This window comes from Psammomys obesus, unplaced genomic scaffold, assembly GCF_907164565.1.
Source record: "Psammomys obesus unplaced genomic scaffold, mPsaObe1.curated_primary_1811, whole genome shotgun sequence".
Taxonomy (NCBI): Eukaryota; Metazoa; Chordata; class Mammalia; order Rodentia; family Muridae; genus Psammomys; species Psammomys obesus.
This window is the reverse complement of record NW_026590701.1, coordinates 2776377-2804113: the sequence shown is the minus strand read 5'-3', so window position 1 is coordinate 2804113 and position 27737 is coordinate 2776377. Positions and strand designations below refer to the sequence as shown.

The following is a 27737-nucleotide window of genomic DNA, read 5'->3' as shown; positions in this document are numbered from 1 at the left end:
GTGTGTGTGTGTGTGTGTGTGTGTGTGTGTGTGTGTGTGTGTGTGTGAGTACATTTGTGCCCTGGTGTACAAATGGAGATCAGAGGACAACTTGCGACAATCCAGTCTTTCCTATCACTATGGGAGCCCCAGGGTTACTGAACTCAAGCTATCAGGCTTAGTGGCAAGCATCTTTACCCCCTGTGGAATCTTGAGGACCCCATGCATACGACACCTAAATGATACAAACTAAAAAGCATTTTTTAAAGTTCTTCATTCCATTAAGGAAAATTTTTTGGCACTTGATAATATTTTATCCCATCTACTTTATTTTTGAGACAAATTTTTACTCAGCACAGACTAGCTGCAATTCCCCAAGTGCTGAGAATGACCTTGAATTTCTAATCTTCCTGCCTCTCTTCCCAAGTGCTGGGATTACAAGGGAGTACCACCATGGCTGGCTTTCAACCTCCTGTATTAGTGAAGGGAGTGGGAGAGTCTCTCTACCATAACCTCCTCGTATTCTTGATCCTCCTGATTGTCATCTTCATTCTCATCATCTTCCTCATCAGGCTCAGGCAAATCCTCGTCATCATCTAGCTCAGCTAAGAGAGTACTGGCACGACAGCTATCGAGAAAATCTAGGAAGGAAAAGCCAACAACCTTATTGTCAATACAATTAATAAACAACAGGAAGGTGTCCTTGCATCTGGGGTTGTACAAACCAAAGGTAAGATTCAAAAGGCTCAAGCATAAATGTCAATTACTGATGCCACCTATATATTTTAACAATGCATATAAGATAATTAACAACTGAGACTAATCCCAAGGATGGCAGAAAAACAAATGGATGATCACAAAGTATACTTCAGTCAACAAAAATCTATGAAAGGGCAACCACACGGATGATGTTTACAACAAAACAAAGGAATCCCACCTTCATTCACTGAATATCACGAGAAGTACAGTATGGTAAAAAGAACCCACCAGAGCCACTTAGTTCACCCCCAAGTATACTGAGGTATACTATAGGCCACAAACTGTTACGTCACATATATATCATTGAAAACAAAGCTAGAATGTCCAAGTGTCTTAGAAGCCTACAGAAGACAGAGGATTTAATAAATAAACAAACTTACAAGTATGAGCTTCTATAAAAGACCTTACGAAGACAAACAGATTTTAAACCAATCAAAAAAGAATTAAGCTTAGACATGGCAAGTTATTTCATGACAATGACTACTTAAGAATAATATGGGCCAGGCATGGTGGCATATGCTTTTAGTCCCAGCACTTAGGAGTCAGCCTGGACAGCCAGGGCTACACAGAGAAACCATGTCTCAAAACAAAAACAAAACACACAAACACAGAAACACAAGAATAGCATGTATTTGTATGGAATAAGTACAGTTTCTTTCACATTGTCCATATAATTTAATTCGTAAGCAAGTTCAGTAATCTTGAATGCCCTGTATCTTCCTCTTTCTTAGGATATCTTCCCCAATGAAGACTAGGTCATGCTAGAGTGACGGCACACACCTGTAATACAAGCACTCAGTACGCTGAAGCAGAATTATGAGTTCAAAGCCAGCTTGAACTATACAGTAGGATTCTCTTTAAAAACAACCAAAGCAAGGTTGACCAGCAAGAAGTAGGTCAAAAGTGCTTGCCATACAGGCCTGACAACCTGAGTTCAATTCCCAGAACCCACAGGAGAAGGGAAAATTGTCTCCTGGAAGTTGTCCTCTGACATGTACATTATATATACATACAAAAAGGATAATAAAGAATAATTTTTGAAAGTACGTGTCAAATTTATATTGTCCAACATAAAGACACTAACAAGCTGTTCTTTATGAGAACTAAAAACAAACAGCAAAATAGTGAGACTAAACAAGAAGTTTTTAGTAACTGTAAAAGGAGAATACTAACTTTTTTATATTAATTACAGTTTATTAGCTTTGTATCCCAGCTGTCACCCCTCCCCATCCCTTCCCAATCCCACCCTTCCTCCCCTTTCTTCTCCTATGCCCCTCGAATACTCTTAATACTAGAACTAAACAACGGTGAGAATACATAATACATATGCCTAAAGAACATCAGATTATAATTAGTTAGCAACTTGCATCTACAGACCTTTGAACCAAATCTTTTAATCAAAACTTGGGAAAAGAATGATGCTATTCTACCCAATCAATCTCTAAAGTAAACACTTTTTAATATAAATATTATTATGAAATCATTGTGTCCAATAATCACTGACAAATTCCAGCATGACTGGCAATAATTTTAGCATTCAGTGACATTTAAAAACATGGTGTGTTTTATAATTTAATAGTATCTTAAGTTTAATGATAATATAATCAATATTATCTTTTTGTTTAAAGATTTATTTATTAAATATACAATATTCTGTCTGCATGTATGCCTGCATGCCAGAAGAGGGCACCAGATCTCATTATAGATGGTTATAAGCCACCATGTGGTTGCTGGGAATTGAACTTAGGACCTTTGGAAAAACAGCCAGTGCTCTTAACCTCTGAGGCATGTCTCTAGCCCCCAATCAATAGTATCTTAAGTTTAATACTCTTCGCATATGTGAGGGGCTACCCTGCAATTCAGAGCAGCTCTCATGAATATAATATGAATGTATACAAATAAACCCATTATACCTTTGGTTCAGATGTTAAGGAACACACTTTTAATTTCATATATTGAAATGTTCTGATATGTTATAATTCACGTAGGTCATTTTCCTCAGATTCCTCTGCTTATTAGTATACAAGAACAATTAAAACTCTGAGAGGCGTTGGTGGTATACACCAATAACCTTAGCTCTTGGGATTCTGCAGGCAGGAAGGTCAAATATGCAAAGCCAGCTTGAAATACACAGTGAAATTCTACCTAAGCACAGAAAGAAACAAGAAAAGCTCCGAATTTCAAATTCTGAATATGCCACAGAACCAAACTATGTCTCCCAAAATAGAAAGTTTACACTGCATTAACTTTACACCTAATAAAAGCATTATAAAGACTGATGTTACTCTCATCCTTCACACTAGCTTTTGTGTTAGGTAGAGAGAAGAGTAATTTCATCATCTAACACTGTAAGACAGCCAACAGCCCTAACATTTTACTCCCTTTCACACTGGCCTACCACAGCCTTTTTAAGGTTAACATGATCAAGAACTAAAGTATGAAGACCTGGAGAGATGATTCAACAATTAAGGGCTCTTGCTCTTGCAAAGAACATTAGTTCAGTCCCCTGAAACTGTGCTAGGCAAATCATACACCTCTAACTGTGACTCCAGGGTCCGCTCCCCTGCTCTGGACTCCATGAGTATCCATGCTCCTCATGTGCATGCACATGACGTGTGCACATACATCAAGGCTAAAAGTTCTGCACTAACAAACGACTAAGAAGGGACAGACAGCCTCCATGAAGACTTTGATGTGATAATCACCAAATTTTGCACATTTGAGAGACAGAACAGAGAAATTGAGAAATATGACTAGGGAAAAAAACCCACTAAAAGAAATATACATTAAAAATACTTAAAACATATCTTTATATAAGCTCTTATCTTTGAAATAATCAAAAAATTGTATTTTTTTTAATAAAACAAAGGGCTGAAGCTACAGTTCAAGGATGGAGCTCTCACCAAGCCTGTGAGGCCTGGGCTCAATTTCTAGTAATGCCAAAGGGGAAAAATAAGTAGCACAATCAAGCAAATAGTATTTCAGTTCATCTTGACAGGAAGACAACTGTTTTGAGAAGTAACTACTTTTTTGTTTTGTTTTTGTTTTTTGTTTCTTTGTGAAAAGGTTTCTGTGCAGTCCTGGCAGCCTTGGAATTCACTCTGTAGACTAGGCTGGCCTCAAACTCTGAGATCTACTTGCCTCTGGCTCCCCAATGCTTGAATTAAAGGTGAGCGCCACTACTGCCCAGCTTGGAAGTAATTAATTTTAAAGAATTTAACTGAAAGAAATTCACAGCAACACAGTCCTAAGTTTTATATTCATATGTTTATGGGAAGGAAATAGTCATAACAACCCTACAAAGTATATAAGTATCATAGTGCTCCCACAGTGGAATATTTGGCAGTAATTCCAAATAATGTAGAAACACTTCCAGCAATGGGATATATTTTCAAATGTACTGAGTAAAAAACTACCCGAAAAGATATAATTCCCTTTTAAAAACAAACAAACAAACAAACAAACAAAAAACCAACAACTAACATATATAGTAGACATGTACCTGAACAGGTTTGGAAGGTAGGGACTCTACATTTTCCTTTTGTTTATTTATTTGTTTTGTTTTTCAAGACAGGGTTTTCTGACTAAATTTTCTATTAAATTTTTTCCTAATATGCTAAAAAAGCTATTTTTTTTTTCAAGATTTTTTAAATGTCTCTTAGTGTTTTGCTTGCATAGATGCCACATGCACACCTAGTACCAGCAGAGGGCATCCATCCATTCCACTGGAGTTCCAGGTGGTGGTGAGCTGTGTATGGGAACTGCAAAGGCCTTCGCAACAGCAACAAGTGCTATTAGCTGCTAAGCATCTCTCCAATCCCCTTAAAAACACTAAGAGAATCAAAGTTTTGTCTCTGCCTACAGTAAAACTTCAAATCTTTCTAAGCAAACTTTAATGAATTTGAACACGTCTCAAACCAACAAAATTCAGTTATGCAATTATTTCCAAAAGATCCTATAACTGTATATAAGAAGTATCACTACAAAAACTACTGTTCTGCCACACTTCTACTTTTACTGAGAGGTATCAAATACTTTGTTACAACGGTTTTTAAGGCTTCATTATTGACAAGCGGCAAAAGAAGATAACACAAGAATACTATCAGACATCTACTTTATGATAAAAATATTTCAATTAAAAAAAAAATCATTACGTGCACATTTTTTTTGCCTACGTGTATGTCTGTGTACCACATGCGTGCAGTAGGCTTGGAGGTCAGAAGAGATGTTGGCTCCTTTGGCATTGGAGCTATGGATGGCTGTGAGCCGCTAGGGGTGCTGGGAACAGAACCTGGGCCCTCGGCAAGACCAACAAACGCTCTTAACCCCTGGGCTATTTCTCTAGCCCCTATAATCAGATAATTTTTAATACTACTCCACACCATAACTTTTTCCATTTTCTATGAAGATATATTTTTATAAAAGGTTAAGAATATCTGAGGATGGGCAGGGCGGCACATACCTTCAATCCTAGCACTCATGAGATAGAGACAAGTGGATCCCTGAGTTCAAAGCCAGCTGGGTCTACATAACAAGGTCTAGACCAGCCAAGGCTACAAAGCAACACCTTACCTCCAACTCCATTCCCCAGCAAAAACTCGACAGATGAAGTGCAATGCAACTGTAATATATCTGTATATACGAAGGCATATATGTGTATATACTAAACTTCACACTGTAACTTACCATATAAGGAATATTCTGCTTCCTGACCTGTGTCACTCTCACTGGAGGTTGAGGTGAGGCTGGTGGTTAAAGTATTACTTAATGATTGACCCACTGATAAAACTGTTGTCGCCGTGGCTACATTGCTGCTGCTAGTAACACTGGACGTTGACATTGTCACTGTCGATGTAGTACCAGGGGTGGTCAAATTAGGGAAACTCTGAGCACCCATAAGAGGAGAAGCTGGAAATAAAAATTAAGCAAGTCATCTGAATACACAGGACTGTAAGAGCCTTAGAAAAATCAAGATACATATTTATAAAGTCCATGGAACACATTAATAATGAAAACACTGAAAAGCAACAACTTTGGGAAACCAACTGAAAACCAAATAAAAATTATGCTTTTAAAAACCTAACTGTTTTAAGCCTAGCTTTTAGAAGAAGGGAAAGAAACAATAGAAATATTTTTACTGTAATTTTTATGGGAATTACTTTGACCCATTAATAACTTAAAATTAGAACTAAATAGCTTCCAGAAGCTAAGATGAAAATAGGAGTGAAGTGAAGGCCGTGCCAGGGTATACACAGCTTTACTATTCAGCATCTAATAGCTGTCCACTTTGTCATCTAGTTGTGTTTAGCCATTTATTATAATACAAGCTAGTGTGATTCCTTAGAACTGGGCTTCATAACCCCCAGCTCCAAGGTGCTGCGTCGGATGCAGTCTGCCTGACACGGTGAACTCAGAAAGGCTGCAGCCAGACAACTGAGCACGAGGCTCTGCAGCGTGGAAGCACAGGTCCCAGAACGAAAATCTCACTTACTTGCTGTGCTCATCACATTTCTCCCCAAAGTGTTAGTGTTGTTGTCGCTGCTGCTCCGGCTGAGGTTCATGTTGTTGGTGGCATTAGTCCGTGCTATGTTTGCCACTCTCCTTACGAAGCTCTCCAAGCTAGATGTTTCTCTTGAGGACAGGTTAGGTACACTTGCACTAGAGCTCATAGGGGCCCCAGCAGCCAACAAAGAGCTCACTGACAGTCTATTGCTTGCTGAAGAGCTAAGGGGTCGTTGTGAAGCTGCCTCCGTATTAGTTAATTCAGATACTGAACTAACATCAGGAGAGCTAACACTAACAATTCCCATGGAAATTGCGCTAGACTCCCCAGGAGCTCGAACACAACTATCAGGGCCTAACTTCCTTTCAGCATTTTCACTTCCCGTTTCCGCTGTTAGGGTGCTGGTGCTTGCACTGGAAGATGACCCTACTTCTGTTTGAGGGACGTTTTCAGCAGATGAAAGAACAACAATTGGTTCATGGACATCAGCTCCTGAAACTATACTGTGTTCCATTACAATTTCTGATCTCCGCTCCGTTTTGGTCGAACCCAAGCTGATGTCGCTGCTACTGGCCACGCTACACACAGAACTGCTGCTTCCTTTTCTACTTGAGGAGCCTGCAGCAGCAGACGTCTTGTCTGGACAGTTGTTTTTCACCAAGCTGCTCCATGACTGCGTTGTGCCTGAAACAGTGGATGAAACAGGTTTGGGTGATGCCACTGTATCAGGGTCGTACCCTGGTGCAAGCTTGAGGTCAAATTTTCCTTCTGCGCCCATACGGTAAGAGTTTGAGCCACCAGCATCCCAGGTGACATCAATCCAGCCTGGAAAGGGACAGGAGTTTGTGAGACCCAGCAGAAAGCAGAGAGGAGCGTGTCAGACAGTAGCTCCACAATATGGGATCAGCTTTTCATCAGTGCTGTACTTCTCTGAATTTCTAACCAATTAAGGCCTGCCAACTAAAAGGTAAGTTCTGACCTCAAATTAGTAAAAATATTATTTGATATTGTTATTAGTCTATCTGAACATCCTCACAAAACAGTATTAAGGAAAAAGTATACGCTGTATACAAGGTTCTGGGAGACCTCGAAAGCTCTTCCTTTACATTCATTTCTCGACAGCACAAGACTGGTCAAATCTTTTTTTTTCAAGACTAGGTTTCTCCATGTGTAGCTCTGGCTGTCCTGGAACTAGCTCTATAGACCAGGCTGGCCTTGAACTCAGAGATCCACCTGTCTCTGCCTCCCAAGTCCTAGGATTAAAGGCATGTACCACCACTGCCAACTGGTGATATTCAAAAACACTGTAAAAGTAATATTACATCTATTCTGCTTAAAAAAAAAAAAAAAAAAAAAAAAAACTTTTTAAAAAATGGTGCTGAGGATGGAATCTAAGGCTTGACACATACCGGCATGTACCCCTGAGCTATATTTCCCAACTACAGGAACAACTTTTTAAATGTACAAGAAAAAAGAAAACCCTGAAATTTCAACAAGTGAACATTTTTGAACTGTTAGATAGGACTACGTGGTCATCAAATGTTCTTTCAAGAAAGAAGCACTAACCATTAATTTTTAAGGTTGGAATAAACCCTAAAAAAATAACATTCCTATGTCACTTTTATAGAAATCTTAGGTTCTAGCATTTGAGCTGTGTTCTTAAAGCTTAGTGGCTCCTTGATTTTCTTATGGTTAAGTTTACTAGATTTGAAAAAGCATAAAAACATCTTAAAGGCAGATTGAGGTCTTTTAGAATTTACATAGTAAAGCTAGTAACAAACCAAAAGCTGACCTATATTAACTTACATAGTTTTTTTTAAAAAGGATAATAATCCTTTTTTTTTTTAAAGGATAATAAAATAAGTGATTAGGAATGAAGCTAATGGAAATTTCAGTCTTACTTCAGCAAGAAGTTAACTACCCAGAGTAAGTAAATCCTAGCATACCTGAGCACTGACACAGATGCCACCCAACCACATACGCTAAACTCATGATTATGATGAGGCTCAGGAGCACTGAGGCCTGCAGATTATATGCTCATGAGTTATCTGAAAGGAAACCAACCGCCTCAAATCTAGATAAGCTTAGCTATTATTTCAATTTGTATTTGTATGTTGAAGCAACTTTTGAAGAACCAACATTTAACTATCTCTTCTGTTACAGAAAAAAAGCATAAGAAAAGGAAAAGTTCAAAAATATATCCCAGTATTAGTATTGCATTAACTGATACCCACATGTCAACAAATGACCTAATCATACTTTTAAATATAAATTTGTTTTACCCAGAAGGCAGGTAAATCCTATTTTCCCTTGACCACTGAACAGATGATATTCAACAAAGCATCTTTACAATTTTGTAGAGTAAGTGAATAAATGGGTAGTTGTACCAACACACACGTTTGACAAGAGCAATGGGTCTGACCAATAAACACAATGTGGAGATACACTGAAAAGTGTACATCGTTTATACCATGTTTGAAAAAATGTTTAAAATGTAAACATATATCATACCTAAATATAATATACAAATTCCTACGCTCTAATCATTGATTTTAAAAAAAGAGTTAGCAAAGATTACCTATTATGAGAAATGTATTTGAAACCTAAAAACTCTGACGTTTGAAACCAAAGCTGAATTGCAACATTTGGAGGATCAGAAACATGAGTCTTTCTTGAGTTCTAAGTTCTAAAATTAAAATTCTAATTTTTTTATGTGGTAGTTTCAGTTGACTCCACCAAGAAAAAAAAAAACAAATTGTATCGCACGTCACTAGCTACCATCCTCTTCGTAAGATACATGCTTCAATTTATAAGAGAGAATATGAGCTCATTAGCAAGTATAAGACACCTAAAAATGATAATATTTTCCTATCTTATTTGAATGATACTCTGGTTACCTCAACCCTTGGCTGTAGTATACATTTTATCTCACTGTTTAAACATAAATCTGTTTATGTTTTCAGTTGTTTGCAACTGGAACTTTTGCAAATGCTACAGAAACGTGTTTAAGTAATGTGGAAATTTTCAAGGAATGGAAACTTTAAAATAATAAAATTTACAAAGTGATTTACTAAGTTATTTAAATTAAATGCTTTTAACCACATAAAAGTAAATGCATTATAAAATTAAATGTTAACTATTCTCCTAAGGTCTACCTGCCTTCAATTTTTATTTTTAGCAATAGGTCTCTAGCCCACAAACACTGCCAGGCTAGGATTTCCACAGTGCTGGGGAGCAGACCCAGGGCTTCATGCACACAGGGCAAGCAAAGCACTCCGCCAACCAAACTAAAGTCCTAACCCCATCATTTTTAGTATAGCTCTTTAAATATTAGGAAACAAGTTAGGCATATAAACATTTTACATTTTTTAATGCTCTGTACAACTGATAAGAACAAACCTACCATGATTTAAGCAAATCATCTACTACTAAGTAAGCCTTTAAAATTATGAGAAAAAAAAGCCAGGACAGCTGCTGTGGGAGATAACAGTAGTTCATTCTGTGGGTAAGGACTTTTGCTAAAATGTACAGCACAAAGGTTAAAATGAACTTACTTGCTCTATCCAAGGAGTCCTACCTAAAGAGGGCAGGTTAACCTCCCTCCAGAGGCTGGTAGACTGAGCACTGCTGTAATGATCTAGCAAGCAATCAGGGAACTATTCCTTATTCCTTGCTCGACTGAAAAATAAGTTTGAACACTAATCCTTTTCTTCTACATGTTTTTAAAGGCACTGCCTAAATCCTAAAACTACCAAGAAAAAGCAGACAAAATTAAAATTGGGATTTAATGATAACGTGAGACCAATAAGGAACAAAGAAAAACAAGTATCTTGATAATATTGTTTATATTAGTTTAATAATCACTGTATAATATTAGCAAATAGATTCCAGTCAAAAATATTGAAATTTATTTTAAATCATTCATTCATTCAATGTAAGTGAGTTGTTAATTTTTAGGAAAGGTGTCAACCATGAAGGTCTGGTTGGCCTGGAACTATTCAGCTGGTCTCATATTCAGAGATCTACCTTCTCTACCTCCAAGTGCTAAGAGAAAAGACAGATGCACTATGCCCAGCCTTTTGATTTCAATGTGAAGTCGTTATCAGTTCCTCTACAAAGCTCTGGTGTATTTACACAATTTACAATTTATCCAGAGACGAAAGAAAGGCACGTGGCATCAACACCAGGAGTGCGAAGCACCTACTCACCATTGTGCAGCTCTCCTGTGACGGTGCCTTCCCCCTGCGGGCTGCCGTCCTGATCTCTCCACTTCCAGTCGAGACCTCTGATCACACGTGCTCCTGGAACCATGTACTTCAGGACTTGCGAGCGCACAAGGCGCCTCTGCCTTCTAAGATTAGCTTCTGCTTCTTTAGCTGCCTTCCCTATGAGAGGAGAAGTGAGGAAACAGAAACCAAGTCACTCTTAAGAAACACTTGTAGAAAGCTAAAAATGTCTCATGTCCTTTCACTACCTAGCTGGTCTTCACATACTCCATTTACAGTGCCGTAAAGTTCAAATCCAGACAGTGAGAGGTAGTGTGTCTGTCCACTCGCATTCTTCCCCATCTGTTTAATCCTCACATGTCGCCATCCTTGCTTTTCATCCTTTGCTGGGTCAAGTGGCCAAGTTGCAGTTGACCTGTAAATGCATTAGACAAAAAGTATTTTAAAATACATAATTTTAAAAAGAAAATAAAAATAACATGAAAAAAGATAATGGAAGTGAGGTTTTCTTACACAGTAACAAACTTTAGGAAAAAAAAAGAAAGAAAGAAAGAATATGAGCCAGGCATGGTGACATGCCGTAATCCCAGTACTCAGGAGGATCTCTGTGAGTTCGAGGCCAGCTGATCTATAAAGTGAGACCTATAAAGGATAGTGAAGGCTACATAGAGAAATCCTGTCTTGAAAAACCAAACCAAACCTATACATATCCTTAAACATCACTTAAAATTTGATTGAAAGGGCAGGCATGATATTGCATGTCTTTAATCTCAGTACCCAGGAAATAAAGATGCAAGTGAATGGCTGTAAGTTTAAGGCTAGCCTGGTCTACACAGTGAACTCCAGGCCATCCACAGTGAGACCCTGCCTCAAAAAACAAAACAAAACTGATTACAAAAATGGTTAAAAACATTAAATATGAAAATTTAAAAATACCTAATTTACAATGCCAAATGATTTGATTAATGCAAAAGGATATTTAAAATGAATAGTACTTTTAAAGTAAATTTTTTTATAAATCCTTGCCATTTTAAATATACTAAAAATTTTAACTTTAAAACTCAAAAACTTTGCCAACTAATCCTAATGATAATACCATTCCTTTCATACTATATCAGATGCAGAAATGAGTTGAGAAGAAATCGCTTTTTCTGAGTCTAATTGTGAAAAAATACATAATCTGGCCTGAGGGTGTAACCCAGCTCAGCCCAGCACAAAGTCCTGTGCTCTGTACCACACATACTAATCCAAACTCATACTCACAGAAGGAAAAAAAATTAAGAAACCATAAAGATAAGAAGAACACTTCTTACAAAAAATTAAAAAATAAGAAAAACACCATAAGCAATAACCACTACTAATATGTTGAAATATATATATACAACATAACTGGATGATTACATGACTACAGGGAGCACCTTTATAACTTTACTTCCATTTGTGTGCTATAGAACTCTAGTAAGTGTTTACACAAATATACTCATCCTTTTAATCAAAATGTAACTGAACTTTATAAAAAATAATTTTTTAATTTCTATTTTCATTTTAAAATATATGTTAAGTGTGTTTTGCCTGCATGTCTATGCACTATGAGCATGAAGTACCCTCAGAGGCCAGAGGAGGGTGTCAGATCCCCCAGACTAAAGCTAAACACCTACAAGCTGCCATGTGGAGGCTGGGAACCAAACCCCAGGTTCTCACAAGACCAGTGCCCTCAACCTGTGAGCCACTTGTCCAGCCCCACTTTAGTGTGTGCGCATGCACGCATCTGTGCGGGAGCACATGTGCTAGTACATACATCTGTTAGAGAACAACTTGTAGGAGTGGGCGCTCTCTCCACCATGTAGATTCTGAGGCTCAAACTCAAGCTATCAGGCAACAAATGCCTGGACCCAACAGCCACCTGACTGGCCCGCACTGTCATCTTTTTGATACTTTCCATAAGAGCCAATATTTCAAACTTTTTTAGATTTATTTGTTTATACACTATGAGATGTCATTATAGATGGTTGTGAGCCACCATGTGGTGGCTGGGAGTTGAACTCTGGGTTTTGGAAGAGCAGCCAGTGTTCCTAACTTCTTCTTAGCCATCTCTCCAGCCCTATTTCAAGCTTTCAATGTCTAAACTACATATCAAGAAAGATCTTGTTTCAGTATTTCAAAAAATAGAGCACTACAGTCCACAATCATGAAAATAAACAAGGCTCTTTATACTGAGTTCCCCAATTTGTGAAGACTCCTCAACTAACCCTGGTTCATTGAGACTGCAGTCATCAACATGGGTATACAAAGAAGTCCAGTTCTGTCCATCTTTGGATACCTGGAAAACCCAGTTTCTCAGTGCAGACCTTCCGTAGCCACGAGCATGACGAAGTGTGTATGCTGACGGTATTACCCAGACACCCAGATCTATGGCAAACCAGGCATTCTTATCATCATTGCTGTGACAATTTAAAGCTGAATTATCTCGACTCAGTATGTCTTCCAAGCGGCCATAGGGCAGATTTCTTCCTTCTGATGACGTCACCACTACAAGTCCATAAGCTGCAGGGTTTACCCATTCATATGCAGTTCTGCACAAAAATAAAATTTTAAATTAAAAAAAAAAAAAAACAAAACAAGAAGACATCAATAAGGCAATTTACATTTGTTTATATTAGCGCTAAATTCCAAATTTCCAACTGAGAATGGTGGTGCACTCCATAATCAAGCAGCTGGAAAGTAGAACAGGAGGGTCAGACTTTTAGGTCACCCTAGGCTACACAGCAAGCTTGAAGGCCAACCTGGAGTATAATCTTAAATTTAACAAGTAAGATAAAGCTCCTTTAGTAGAAAGATGTTCAGTGAGTATCTAATAACTTTACTGCCTAAAATGTTTTTTTCCCCAGCTACAAACTGCCACTTTAGCTTAAATGAAATAACTTACTTTGCATTTGTCCCAATCCAGTAAATGATTCCATTTTCATCAAAATCATGCTGGTGCCGAAATATAAAATTTTGGCCTTCTCTTAATTTTCGAACAAAAACAAATGAGGATCGGTCAAAATCATACCACTGCTTTGCTACCTAAATCAAAGTAAATACAGAAGACTTTCACCTTGATAACTCTATTTTAAAGAACATTAAGCCACCCTTTCAACCTTTTCAAAGTCCATTGTGTTATAATAAATATTTAAAAAATAATCGCCTAGCCAAGAGTTAAACACATAAACACTATACAAAAAAATAAGACATCCCATAACCAAAAAGCTCCACTAGCAGTAACACAGATTGCCTTCTTGTTTTTTGCACTGCTGGAAAACCACACCCATGTGCTAGGAAACACCACCGCTCAAGTACAGTAATGAGCACAGTATTTTTCACATATTTTAATAGAAAAGGGCCTTGATTATAAAATGACATCATTATAGTATACAAAAACATTTTCTATTATCACTGGTCTTCAAATACCTTTGAAGGTATATAATATTCAAATTAAAAAGTAATTGTCATAATTACTTCCTATTAAAAATACAAAGTTAGGTGCAGTGACTCATGTCTGTAATTGTATTAGTTTTTCAATCCAAAATTTTAAGATGAAATGGTGGTCCACTTCTGTAACCCCAGGAGGTAGGAGGTGAAGCAGGAGGATCAGCTCACCAGCATGCTTACCAAGATCAAAGACAACCGGGGCTACAATAGACTGCCTCAAAAAAATTCATACTAATGAACCTTTTCTTGATTGAAAGGAGATTGCCTATTCTTCCATGTAGATAAAACCTTACTGAATGTACTAAAATTTTTGACTTCTATGTCAATATTAGATGAATTTAATAAACACATTTATGTTGAAGGTATTGGTAAGACTGTTTCTAAAACTAGAATTACTAGGCACAACTATATTACCACTAACTCTGGATGTTTATTTCCCTGACTTTACTGCATAGGGTGAAAGCAACCTTTTACTTCAAGAAGCTCCTGCCAGACAGAGCTCACCATTTTCAACAGATACTGTTCCAGAGATTCAACTGTAGCTAAGGGCTCCATCTTCAGCATTCTGCCAGTCCGATCTATCAATGCAGTTTCACCAGGTGCACGTTCCAAACGAAAGCGTAATCTTCTTGTAAGTATCTACACAAAAATGACCAATATTCTTCAAAAATTACCTCCTTTCTTGGAATTGTAAGAATGATATAGAAACAACTGAGATTATTATAAAGTATAGCCATAATGGGAGGATAAAACCAGGTGTAGTGGCCTATCTGCAATATGTGAGTTGGGAGACTAAGGCAGGAGGATTGCCATGAGTTTGAGGGCAGCCTGGGTGACCTATAAAACTTGGCCTCAAAAATATAAAAAGTAAAAACTAGCACAAGGAAATAGATCAATAAATATTTTTTCCTGGCTTGTAAATAGGTTTCCTTACCGGCAGTGATTGTAAGGAAATAAGTTAACTTGCTAGACTTTCCAAACTTCCAATATAATAAATACTTTAAGTAAAATTATAAAGTATTTTCCCAGACAAAGCCTGGCGTGGTGGCACGTGCCATTAATCCCAGCACTTGAGAAGCAGAAGCAGGTTGAGTCATTGTGTGTTTGAGGCCAGCCTGGTCTACATACTGAGTTCCAAGATAGCTAAAGCTATGTAACAGAATCTACCCCAAAAATAAACAAATAAGTGAAATACTTTCACAGAAATATATAGCTCATAAATTGTAAATTACAGATAAGTTTCTTTACGTGGCTAATCAACTCTTTCCTTGGAAGTCACAGCACATATGACCTTAGGCTAACAAATCTTCATGAACTTGGACATCTATCTACCTGTCTACTTATTTGTGTGTATAACTGCACACTTGCACAAATGGTAGTAGGAACAAGCATCTCTCTTCACCACGTGGGCTCTAGGAATCAAACTCAGATCATCAAGCTTGGCACCAAGCAGTCATGGCTGTAAAAGTCAGGTTTTTGTTTTCTTTTAAAATGGACTTATTACATTTTATTTATTTAGCTGGAGGTCGGCCATCGGCAGTGAGGAGACAACCTGGGAACCAATTCTCTCCTTCATATGTGGGTCCTAGGATCGAACTCAGGTCCGCAGGCTTGGTGGCAAGGGCCTTTATCTGCTGAACCATCTCTCCAGCCCAAAAAGTTAAATTTAAACGTCAGCTTGCCAGACATAAAATTATCTGAGAGGAGAGCCTCTGTTGTGTTGGGAGAGCCTCCTGTGCACTGTGTAAAGGCTGTCTTTGTATGATTCCAATGCTGATTTCTGTATCTGCAGACAACTCACTACAGCATGGAGTTTGGTATTGTGGCTTTTGTCAAGTGTTTTGTAAGTATGTTCTCTATCGTCTTCTGACTGGTTTAAGAAAGAGCTGAATGGTCTATGGCAAAGCAGGAGAGGACAGGAGGCACTTCCGTGCAGAGAGAGAAAACTCTGGGAAAGAACCAACCAGATGCAGAAGGAAAAAATAGGTGCCTGTACTGAGGACAGGGAGCCAAAGGGCAGAACACAGATTAGCACAAATAGGTTATTTTAAGTTGTCTGAGCTAGTTGGGAACAAAGCAAAGCTAAGGCCAAGCATTCATTTTAATAAAAAGTCTCCGTGTCATTATTTTGGCTGCTGGCAGGTCAGGACAGTCCAGCAGTAACTGGCAACCAACTGCAGTATCATTTAGAAGTCTAGGTCAGTCTGGCCGTTAGTCATGCTTATAAGGGATTTCTTAAGTGATGTAAGAAAATGCAGCCCAGGTGTGGGCAGCACCATTCAAGAGTAAAGAAAGCTATCTGAAAGAGCAACCAGGCAGTATGCGTGCATTTGTTTCTCTCTGTGATGTGACATGACCAGTTGTCTCAAGCTCCTGCTTCAGTGACCTCAGTCACAATTGTGACTGTAATCTGGAATTGTAGTCAATTAACCCCTTTCTCACCAAGTTGCTTTTGATCAGGATATTTTATCACCGTAACTGAAATGAAACTAAGATACTGGTCTCTAATAAACTTTAAAACGTAAGATAATTTTTCATCTGTTTTTACTATGTAACCAATTTCAGCAAGCTTTATTTCTACATAATCTTATTTCCTACAGAAACACTGCTAAATATTTCCTTACGCATCTGACACATTTCTGACCTTGCTCCTTTGGGTTTTATACAAATTTCTGAAATGAGAAAGTGCACAGGGCTGGGGATGTAGTCCAGCCAGCAGAGTAGCTGTCCTGGGTTCAATCCCAACACCACAAAGACCAAGCACAGTAGCTTAAAACTGTCGTCCCAGTACTTAGGAGGTTGAATGAAGATCAAGAATGTAAGGTCCCCAACATAAGGAGCTCACAGCTAGTCAGGGGTGTGTGAAACCCTGTCTCAAAATCAAACAAACCAACAAACAAAAATACTGAATAAGTACAAAATAATAGACACTGGGAGGCTGGAGAGATGGCCCAGCCATTAAGAGCACTTACTGCTCTTCCAGAAAACTAGGATTTGTTTTCCAGAACTCACATGGCAGCTTACAACCATGTCTTTAGTTCCAGTTTCAGGGGATCCAACACCCTCCTTTGGCTTCTGCAGGCCTCAAGCATGCACATGGTACACATAGATGCAGACATAATATTATACACATAAAATGAAAACTGCTAAAGACATTAGCACTCCTGTAATTTGAGGAAGTGAATTTCTGGTCTGAGACTGTCCTCCAATTCACTCAGCAAGGATAAAGTGTAAAAACAACTATAAATGATATAACCGAAACACAAAGTAGCCCTCCTCCCTGAATGGACAAGCTCTGTGGTGCTGTAGTCTAGTGGCTTTAGGAACTTAGGTAAGTTTTATTTGTTTTTTTGGTTGGTTGTTTTAATTTCTGTTTTGCATGTGTTGTTTTGTGATTTGAAATAGGATCTCGCTACTTAACAGGCGAATTTTTACAAAAAGAAGAAAATAAAAAAAGAATTTTTTACATAAACTTCACTGGCTTTGATTAGGCACTGCCTTGGCAAAGTAAATCATTAGCTGATTATTAGACATTAAATTTAAAAGAAACTATTCCATATACTGTAACTATTTCATATAGATTAAGTTTTTAAAAAGTACAACTTATTATTAAAGTAGGACCTTCTAGAAAGTACTAAAGTAATGAAGAGTACGTGATATAGATCATGGCTATATATCAGCATTTAAAACATGTTTTGTTTGTTTTGTCATATCCAGATCTTAAGCTATTAGCAAAAAGAATGGAATGAATGACTGAGATAAATTATATCTCTAACTATAATTCTCTTTTTTTAAGGAGAAGAAGAACCAGGCCATAAAACCATGTGATTAATAAGAATAGCAAAGGCTTTTAAGGTCTCTAACCAATGACACAGAAAGTGGAGAAAACCGAGATGGTGACAAATCTATAATCCAAGCATTTGAAAATAAAGACAAGAGGATCAAGAGTTCAAAGGCTAGCACTCCGGACTCCACCCAGCTCTCACCCTTCATCAAAGAAACTTATTTTTGCAGTGGACAGAGGCTAATACAAAGAAACACAAATGATCAAAGTCCCAAATGAGACATCTAGTGTCATTTCCAGCCGGTAAACACTGAGGAACAGAGGGCAGAAGTCTGGAACAGCCAGGGGTCAGGAAGAAGTAGTAAAAGACCCTTCTGGACGTGACAGGCAGTTGTACTCATAAACTGTCAACGACTGTGGCTGCCTTTAGAACACCTGTACAGGATCAAACTAGTCAATACTCCCGCATGGAGAGGGTCGGCGTCACAAGGCTCCATTCCTGGTTGGGAAACTATGGACTGTCAATAGAGTGGGAGATGTCAGTTTTTCCTCAGAGACAGGGCTGCTGGTAGTCTGCCCACACTACAGTGGACAGCTTTCTAGCCACATGTACGCAGGTAAACCTGACTACTCTCAGTAGGCTTTATAACTATATAAAATGTATCTATAAATATACAGCTATAATATATACATGCGTATTAGCTATGATATCTGTGTAAGCAGGGCTATACAGAGAAAACAAAAACAAAGAAAAAATCTGAACACATGGGGCTGGGGAAGGTCAAGGTCATTCTCAACTAAATATTAAGTTTGAAGACATCATAGACAACATGAGACCCAGTCTCAAATTAAAAACAAAAACCTTCACATTTAAAATACCTTTTCTTTTTTTCTATATCTCGACACAGATATGCAACGATGAGACCTGATACAAACTACAGTCTGAATATCTGTGTGAACAGAACACTGGAAGGTGATTAGTCAACTGGGTACAGCCCTCAGAAGTTAGACTAGAAATTGGAAAGGAGGGTGAACATGGTGACTCACGCCTGTAACCCACAGTACTAGAGAGGCAAACGCAAGTGATCTCTGAGTTCCAGGACAGCCACAGTAAGAAACAAAACAAACAAAAACACAAAACCACAACCTAGTGTTTTTGTGGAGCTATTCATTCTCTTTAGGATGCGCACACATTGTCAGACAGCAAATCTGCTGGTGCTGTTATATACAAATATTAACTTGTATATAACACTGTTGAGTGTCAAGTATCTCCCCTTTTCTTTTTTTCTTTTTTTTTTTTATAGCAGTCCAACTGATAAAACCAGATTCAAACTATAATTTTAGAATATTTTTGGTTTGGTTTGGTTTTTTCGAGACAAGGTTCCTCTGTGTAGCCTTAGCTATCCTGGACTCGCTTTGTAGAGCAGCCTGGCCTTGAAATTGTAGCAATCATCCTCCCTCTGGCTCCGTGTGCTGGGATTACAGGCATGTGCCACCAGCCTGGCAAAACAATCAAATAAATGGACTAGAGAGAAGGTTCAACAGTTAAAAGCATTTGCTGCTTTTCCAGAGGACCCAGGTCCAGTTCCCAGCACCACATAGCAGCTCACAACCATTACAACTCCAGTTCAGGGATTTCAACGCTGTCTTCTGGCCTCCTCTGGTGCTGCACCCATGCGGTACACTTAAATGAAGGCAAAACATTCATACACATAAATAAACCTTTCTTTAAAAAACCAAATGGCACTTAACTAGAACCTAAAAGACGAAGCTGAAATCTTTCTTAACACATTATGAAAGGAAGTATTGTTTTCTGTTTTCTAAATAAAAGCAGAGTACCACTGTTCCTACATGCCCTTGGTGTAACAGCTGTGCCCCAGTTACCTGGAGGTTATATGTGGATCCTGGTGTATCATACAAATGGAGAGGCAGTCGTTCAATTGATTCTAGTACAGCTATTAACTTTCGAATTAATGCAACTGCTGGTCTACTGCAAAGACAAAAGGAAGAGTTTGTATGTAACCGCATGCAAATACTCATCAGAAGTCTCCATCATCAACTTCAAATAACTGCTTTCTTCAGGGGTGCAGAGATAGGGTGTACTAACAACTCCTGCTCTTAGGTTCCTTTGTCTGTGTGACCCACAAAGGGGCCATCAACACCCTGCAGGAGCTGGCTCTCTCCTTCAGCCACTTGTGTTCCAGCGGCTGAACTTAGCAACTTCTGAGTGGTCAGAGACACTCACAACTCAACTTTCCTTCATTTAAGAATGAAATATTTGGGGGCTGGAGAACCGGCCCAACAGTAAAAAGCAGTAACTGTTCCTTCAGGGGACCCGGGTTCAAGTCCCAACACCAACATGGCAACTCACAACTGTCTGTAACTCCAACATCTGACACCCTCACACAGACATACATACAGGCAAACAGCAATGTATATAAAATACAAAAAAATAATTTTAAAAATAAAATAAAGAAAGAAATATTTGGGCTAGAGAACTGACTAATTAGCTAAGAGTACTTGCTACACTTACAGAGGATCTGAGTTTGGTTCCTAGCACCCACACCAGGAAGGTCACAACCAAAAGTAATTATTAGTTCTAGCAGATCTGATGCCCTTTTCTGGCCTTTTAGGGTTCCTACGCTTAAACAGACAGACAGACAGACACAATTAAAAATAAAAAAGTAAAACTTAAAGAAATATTTCAATTTTCAAATAAAATTTGTAATTATATACAAAGCCTATGTATATTTTGATATTTAGAGATAGATATAATATCTGTTATATTTTCTTCTCTTCTTTTTTTTAATTTGAGCACGTACGGTGACAAGGGTTTTCTGGAACTTGCTCTGTAGTCCTGGTAAACCATGACTACCCAACCCTCCTGCTTCTGTCTCCTGAGTGCAAGGATTACACATGTTGCCACTATGTCTGGCTTATTATACAAATATTTTAATTAATTGTTACCAAATAGATATAATGTACACTCAGTGAAACGTCACTTATTGTAGAAGAGATTCGACCACATTTAAAACAGGAAAAGTGATGCAATGTACCATCATCAACCTAAAACCCAGCTTAAATCGTTGCTACTAATGGATGACCTACTTTTTTATACACCCAGACCTCATTTCATTGTATTTTTTTTAATGCCATTTCTTCAGGAGGTATTTTAACTGTATTTCCTTACAGACAGGGATAAAGTACCCCTGTCACAGCTAAAGAATTAATAATTACCACTTAATAGCAAACATTTAGCCAATGCTCAAATTTTCTTTCTCTCCTTTCTATAAAAAAGAATAGATGGCGGGAATTCTTTATTTAACTCAGGTTGGTCTTGAACTCACAATCTTCCTGCTGCCATCTCGTGATTAACAGGACTTCAGGTGTGTCCGACATCACATCCAGCTCTTTATAATTACGAAACAGATGGTTACTATGTAGTCCAGGCTGCCCTCAAAAATTATGCATCTCAAGCAGGCATATACTTTAAGTGATCAGCCGAGCTCCCGGCAAACATGTTTTACTTTCTTCTACTACAGCAAAATAATATTTCAAATTTTTCATTTATATTCTTCAAACTACCTTCACTGAAAAAATAATTCCCTCCATGTGTATAAACACAGACTTATTTAAAGGAAGTGTAACAAGTATACAAACACAAGTTTTTGAAGTAAAAGAAATTTGTGGCTTATTTTTGTTTTGATGTTAGGTACTAAGCCCAAAGCTTTGCATATGCTAAACATGCTGGCAAATATTCTCAGTCTCCAGAGTTTACCTTTCATCATCTTCACTTTCACTAAAGGCTGTTTTGAAGACGTTTATTCTTTCTACCAGCTGACTACAATCTTGCTTCATATCCAAATCTATGCTCTAAAGAAAAACAAAAGAGTAGGTAAAATAAAAGCACACATATATTTTATTGCAATTTATCAGAAGCTTGTAAAGACATGAGTATTTTAAAATTATCAGTACAATTTCAATAAATTTATTACTCGGTCAGGCTTTCAATAAAGAAAACTTTATTGAGCTCAGTAGGCATTGACTGACAGGCAGGTGTTTCTCTTCACTGATGTCAAATATATCAGTGTTTCCTAAAGTAGGCCCAGTGATTTCAGACTGTCTGAGAATCAATAATTTCCATTTCCACTGAGTTTAAGGGAGGAAAAAAAAAACATGACATCATACATATTAATAAATGATATATTATCAATTACTATAATTTCAGTAAATAGAAATAGAAATGGTAAAATGTATGAATGAGGCTCACTGAAAGCAAAGACTAAGAAAATTTGAACTTTATCACCAAATACAAGATCTAGAAATTAAAGTGAGAGCCTGACGGCAGCAGCGCACAGCATTAATCCCAATACACGGAGGCAGACCAGGGTGATCTCCAAGTTCAAGGCCAGCCTGGTCTACAGAGATCCACAGCCAAGGCTACAAAGAGAGTGTCTCGAAAAAACACAAAAACAAACAAACAAACAAACAAACAAAACAAAAGAAATGTAGGCTAAGGGGCTGGAGAGAGAACTCAGCAGTCAAAGCACTGCCGCTCTTCCAAAGGACCCGAGTTCAATTCCCGGCACTCCAATGCCCTGTTCTGGCCTGCATGGGCCATGCATGCATGTGGTGCTCATACATGTAGGCAAACACTCATACATAAAATAAAAAATAACACTTTAAAGTTTCAAGTTAAAAAAGGAATTTAAATGGCAAGTAGAGCTGAAAGAAGAGAGGTCTTCACTGAAATGGGAAAGATGTTTTTATAAAGCAGGATTCACAGTAGATCAAGTGTAAGAGAAATATATGATTATTAATAATTGGTCACATTACACTTTCTAACACTGTTACATAGCATAACTTCATGAATATAATTTAGGTATTTAAGACTATATTTTACAGAACCTCTGAGGAAACTAGAAACTAGCTCTTCGGCTAAAGTGTTTTTGCAAAGAAACCTTAGCTAAAATAAAACTGAAGTACTTAAAATCAAATAGGCACAAATATTTCATTCAATCAGTTTAGTGTAAAGGCAAAGGAATTAGAAATATTAGCATTTAACATTTACTTAGTTTTAAAATATTTCTTGAATAACAATACTTAAAATCAATCTACCAAAAGCATATGACAAACTCCTTCTGAAACTTTACTATGTTTTTGATTTTTAGTACTAAATAAACTTACATTGTTTAAAACAGTAAGAAGTGCTTGGACTAAACCACTACTACACATTTCATATGGGGAAATTGTGTTATCATCCTTCAGAAGTACTATTAGGTTTTCTAAGGCTGTCTTCATTAAATCTCGCCAAGTGTTTTCACCTTCGATACACTGGAAGAAAAGAAAACAATGTAAAAACAACACAGAGCCAAAGAAAATAATATGTAACACCAATCGCCATGAAAACTGGTTAGTATTACACTAGATTAAAAGCTCATATTACTAACGCAAATTATCTGTAATAGGCCAGAAATATTTGTAAAAAACCTTTTACAGGGGCTGGAGAGATGGCTCAGCAGTTAAAAGCACTGGTTGCTCTTCCAGAGGCCCTGAGTTCAATTCCCAGCAACCACAATGTGGTTCACAACCATCAGTAATCAGATCTGATGCCCTCTTCTGGCTCGCAGGTGTACATGCAGATGGAGCATTCATATAGAGGAGGAGCATTATATATATATATATATACACATATATATATATACATATATATTATATATATATATAATAACTTTTAAAAACACTATAAATATTTTAGAGTTTTTAAAAATATTTTAATTGCATGGGAGGTGAGGGTGTACATGTGTGCTGGGGCCTGTAGAGGCCCAGGACACAAAGACCCCACAGAGCTGTAGTTACAGGTAGGTGTAAACCGCCAAACTTGTGCGCTAGGCACTACACCCGGGTCTCCCACAAAAGCAACATATACTATTAACCACTGAGTTCTCTCCAGCTCTAACATTTTAGGTTTCATTAACTCACAGATTTCTGCTCAGCCCTTCTACACTACTGCATTTCTGTTGAGACATGCTTATTGCAAATACTGCAAAGCAGTCACAGAAGATGTGACAATGAATAAGCATGGCTATGTGCGATAAAAGCAGTTCATGGACAGTGAAATTTGATCTTCCTATCATTATCAGGTATTACGAAAGTTTCTCTCTGTTTAAAACATCAAAGTTGGGGTTTAGAGAGATGTGTGGGGTTAGGAGCACTGTTGCTCTGGCAGAAGCCCTGGGTTCACTCCCGGGATGTAGGAGGTGAACCACAACCATCCGTGACTCCAGTTACAGGGCTCCTAGGGCCACTTCTGACCTTTGCTGCATGTATGCACGTAAAAATGTCTTTTAAAATGTAAACAAAAAAAAATTGCTCTTGCTTCATGAAACCACACTCAACTAGGTGTACGAACAAAGCTGGTTTGTGGGCTACAACATCCTGAGTCTTACTCGCTACCCAGAACATAAAAAGTTTCAGGACGAGGACTGAGAGTAAGAATAGGACAACTAAAACTCATTGTTCATTCTCCAAATAAAGAGGTTGAGACCAACTATACAAACCTATAAACCCAAGCATCTGGGAGGCTGAGTTTAGAATATTGTGAGTTCAGGACCAACATGAGCCGCAGAAGTAGATGATCTCAAAACGGAAAAAGAGAAAGTCAGGTGTGGTAGTGCATTCCAGTCACCTCAACACTTCAGCCCATGGCCAGAGGACCTCCCAAACTTTGGAGCTAGCCTGGCTAGCCGAGGGCTACATACAAGACCTAGCCTTAAAAAAAAAAAAAAGCGAGCGGAGCATGATGGTGCACACCTGTAATCCCAGCACTTGGAGGCAGAGGCCAGCCTGGTCTACAGGGTGAGTCCAGAAGAGCCTAAGCTACACAGAGAAACCCTTTCTGAAAAACCATAGATAGACAGATAGAGAAAGAAAGAGAGAGAGAGAAATAAAAATAAAAGTAAAAAATAAAAAATAAAAAAAAGCAGCGGCTGGAGAGGCTCAGTACTGCTCTTGCAGAAAACCCAAGTTTAGCTCTCAGTACCCCTATGACGGCTCACAACCATCTGCAGCCAGACCCAGGCTACAGACCCAGGGGTTCTGATTAATGGCTCTGCCCACTGTGGTGCATACATATACATGTAGGCAAGACACACAAACACATTTTTTTAAATTATTAAAACAAAAGAGCTTGACATACTTGTCTATTTGTATGAAGTTCCCAAGATGACTCCAGCTGAGTTGCTATATTTCTGAGTGTTACAACTACTCCACGAGGCATGCTTTCAACAGCTTTAAAGTGGTCATCATACAAATCTCGAGCCATAGTTCGTACCTATCAAAATAAGTGAAGACAATATAATTTCCCTACAATTAACGTCACTCCTCTTCGGCTCATTCTCCCCCTCACTCTTCTAGGCACTCACTCCCAAACAATTAGGACATTAAGACTGAGGCTGCGGTGAAGCTCCGCAGTCTGACTAACAGTCAAATCAATCTCCACCACCATAAACAAATGACAAAAGAGTAAATTTAGTCCCATATCAATTTCCACACTATTATTCTCAATAACATGTTCTAGCTGCTAAAAAGCTACTCTAACAAATTTTAAATGTTTACTAAAACAACTCTAAGATGTCCAACAATGTCCTTTCTTTTAAAAATAAAAGTAACTTACTCATGGTTAACCAATAAAAAAGACCACCCCTCCAAAAAAGGGAAAGTCAAACATGTAATTCTAACAACCAAGCTTATGCTTTTAACACTCTGGGATGTAACAGGTTTTTAAATATTACTCATATATCATACACATGACACAAATTTACAGATTTTACCATGAGAAGGAATGATAAGTTGAGTATCATTAAAGTTAAAATCAAAGTGCTGCGAGAACAACCTAAGGTCTGATAAATGTTAGTACATGACGATAATCACAAATGTTACAATGTTAAACATTTTTACACATGTAAATTACTGTAATGAAACAAATATTTATTTGTACATTAACTAATGCAAATTTAGTTTCATTAATTTGATTTCAATTATAACTCTAATGCAAAAGAAAACAAAATACCCTTCAAGGACTTAAGGGGCTGAAAAGACGGCTTAGAGACTAAGAGGACATACTGCTCTCGCAGAGGATCTGCGTTTGGTACCCAGCATTCACAGCAGATAGCTTCATGGGATATTGTGCCCTCTTCTGGCCTCTATGAGCATCCAAACACAAATGGTGCGCACAACACACACACACACACACACACACACACACACACACACACACACCAATTTTTTTTTTTTTTTTTAAAAGACAGGGTTTCTCTGTGTAGCCCTGGCTATCCTGGATCCAGCTCTGTAGACCAGGCTGACCTCAAACTCAAAGATCCAGCTGCCTCTGCCTGAGGAGTGTTGGGATTAAAGCTGTGCACCAAGATGCCAGGCTTAAATCCTTCCTTAAAAGTACTTACTAATACCTTCCATTCTATTTTGGTATGGCTTTTTACATTAAAACATAGCAAGGTCTAAATTACTATTGTCTAAAATAAATATTTTGAAACATACTGCTATTATGTGCCAACCGGTTACTAACTTGTCAATTTCAAATCAAGAAATTGTTGCCGATGCCTGTAATCCCAGCAATCAGGAGGCTGAAGCACAAGAACTGCCCAATGTTTAACCTGTGGTACAGGGGAAGGTCTTGTCTCAAAAAAGCAAAAAAGAAAAATATTTAGGAAAGAAATAAATAAACCAACCAGGAGCTAGGATGCAGCTCAGTGGTAGACTGCTTGCCTAGCCAGCACAAAACTACAGGTCTGATCATCAGCAAAGAGAAAAATATAGGGAAAGGGACAGAGTGAGGCAACACTCCTGTCTGAGGTACGAGAATAAAATGTAGCATTGAGTCAATGTTCTCGCTGACTTATGACCTTCATTATCAAATGTCAGTCAGTTGTGAATCTAATGTGGTTGATGGATAATATACCATACAAGCCAAGCATTCTGTTCTTAAAACTAGAAGTTCGAAAACCTAAAAACCTTTAACTAATAATGTGACACCACAAATTATTGAAGTCATCATGTAGAAGGCTGGGGACACAGCTCAGTGATACAGCATTTGCTTGCACAAGGCCACGAGGGGTTCCATCCCTAGTATGTAGGAAATTAGCTGCACACAGTACACATGAAATACAAAAGAATTGTTTTCTGGTTTTCACAATGATAGGTATTATTCCCAAGATAAGTGCTCTAACACATATCCTTAGAGAGGACTTGGCTCCTACCCTCAGGATAGTTCATAAATATGCAGGAACCAGAATACTCTAAATTGTGAATCATAACTGGTTAAAAATATTTATTTCCACAACTAGTAGCCGGCACTAGGTATTCCCAGAAATTCCTGAAATAAGATACTGGCTTTTTACTCATCAGTATTTAAGAACATCATATTTATACATTTGCCTATTCGGTGAAATTTACTTGCACTCTCAAAATCAATTCTAGTATTTCTATTACTTTCTTGGTTCTTCATCAAGTTTAAACTTCATGAAGTTTAAAAAAATAGTGTTGCCAGATATGCATGTTTCCGTTCAGTTCAAATAAGGTGACATCTCAGCTCTCCTATTCTGAACACACATCTACTGCACTCTATGTAGTGTCATGTTTTTACATTTGTGTCGTTTTCATTAATTTCATGGTTTAACACAGAATACTGAAGTGCTGTCTACTCTGTAAACACAATGTGACCATGAAGCACAGACCAAACCAACTTTTTGCTAAGAGATTTGTTCAGGCACAGCAATGCTATGTGAAAGGCAAAATGTTGAAATCAATAATACACATAAGATATCTTTTAACAGAAACACACAAAAATAAGATCCTATGCACCAATGCACAAAACCTCAGTGAATGATGAATGCTGTATTCTAATAGCTTTCTTCAGTTGAATTAAATATCCCTCTATCATTCCCTCCCAACCTTCCTTCCTTCCTTCCTTCCTTCCTTCCTTCCTTCCTTCCTTCCT

General features: G+C 37.9%; 1 protein-coding gene across 4 annotated transcripts in view; it reads right to left on the bottom strand.

The window, feature by feature from the left end:
- Hectd1 (HECT domain E3 ubiquitin protein ligase 1) overlaps positions 1 to 27737 on the bottom strand; it is a 90473-nt gene that overhangs the window by 20912 nt on the left and 41824 nt on the right. The window contains exons 16-27 of one of the 4 annotated variants that reach the window (XM_055608528.1): positions 24921 to 25055; positions 22910 to 23056; positions 21501 to 21595; positions 19607 to 19712; positions 14443 to 14577; positions 13394 to 13533; positions 12717 to 13040; positions 10716 to 10882; positions 10450 to 10626; positions 6230 to 7066; positions 5425 to 5646; positions 493 to 620 (exon numbers count right to left, since the gene is read on the bottom strand). In XM_055608528.1, coding sequence (XP_055464503.1) covers positions 493 to 620; positions 5425 to 5646; positions 6230 to 7066; positions 10450 to 10626; positions 10716 to 10882; positions 12717 to 13040; positions 13394 to 13533; positions 14443 to 14577; positions 19607 to 19712; positions 21501 to 21595; positions 22910 to 23056; positions 24921 to 25055 — 2613 coding nt within the window. Of the gene's footprint in view, positions 1 to 486; positions 621 to 5424; positions 5647 to 6229; positions 7067 to 10449; positions 10627 to 10715; positions 10883 to 12716; positions 13041 to 13393; positions 13534 to 14442; positions 14578 to 19606; positions 19713 to 21500; positions 21596 to 22909; positions 23057 to 24920; positions 25056 to 27737 lie in introns of all 4 variants that reach the window. The other 3 variants (XM_055608527.1, XM_055608529.1, XM_055608530.1) reach the window with 3 other exon arrangements.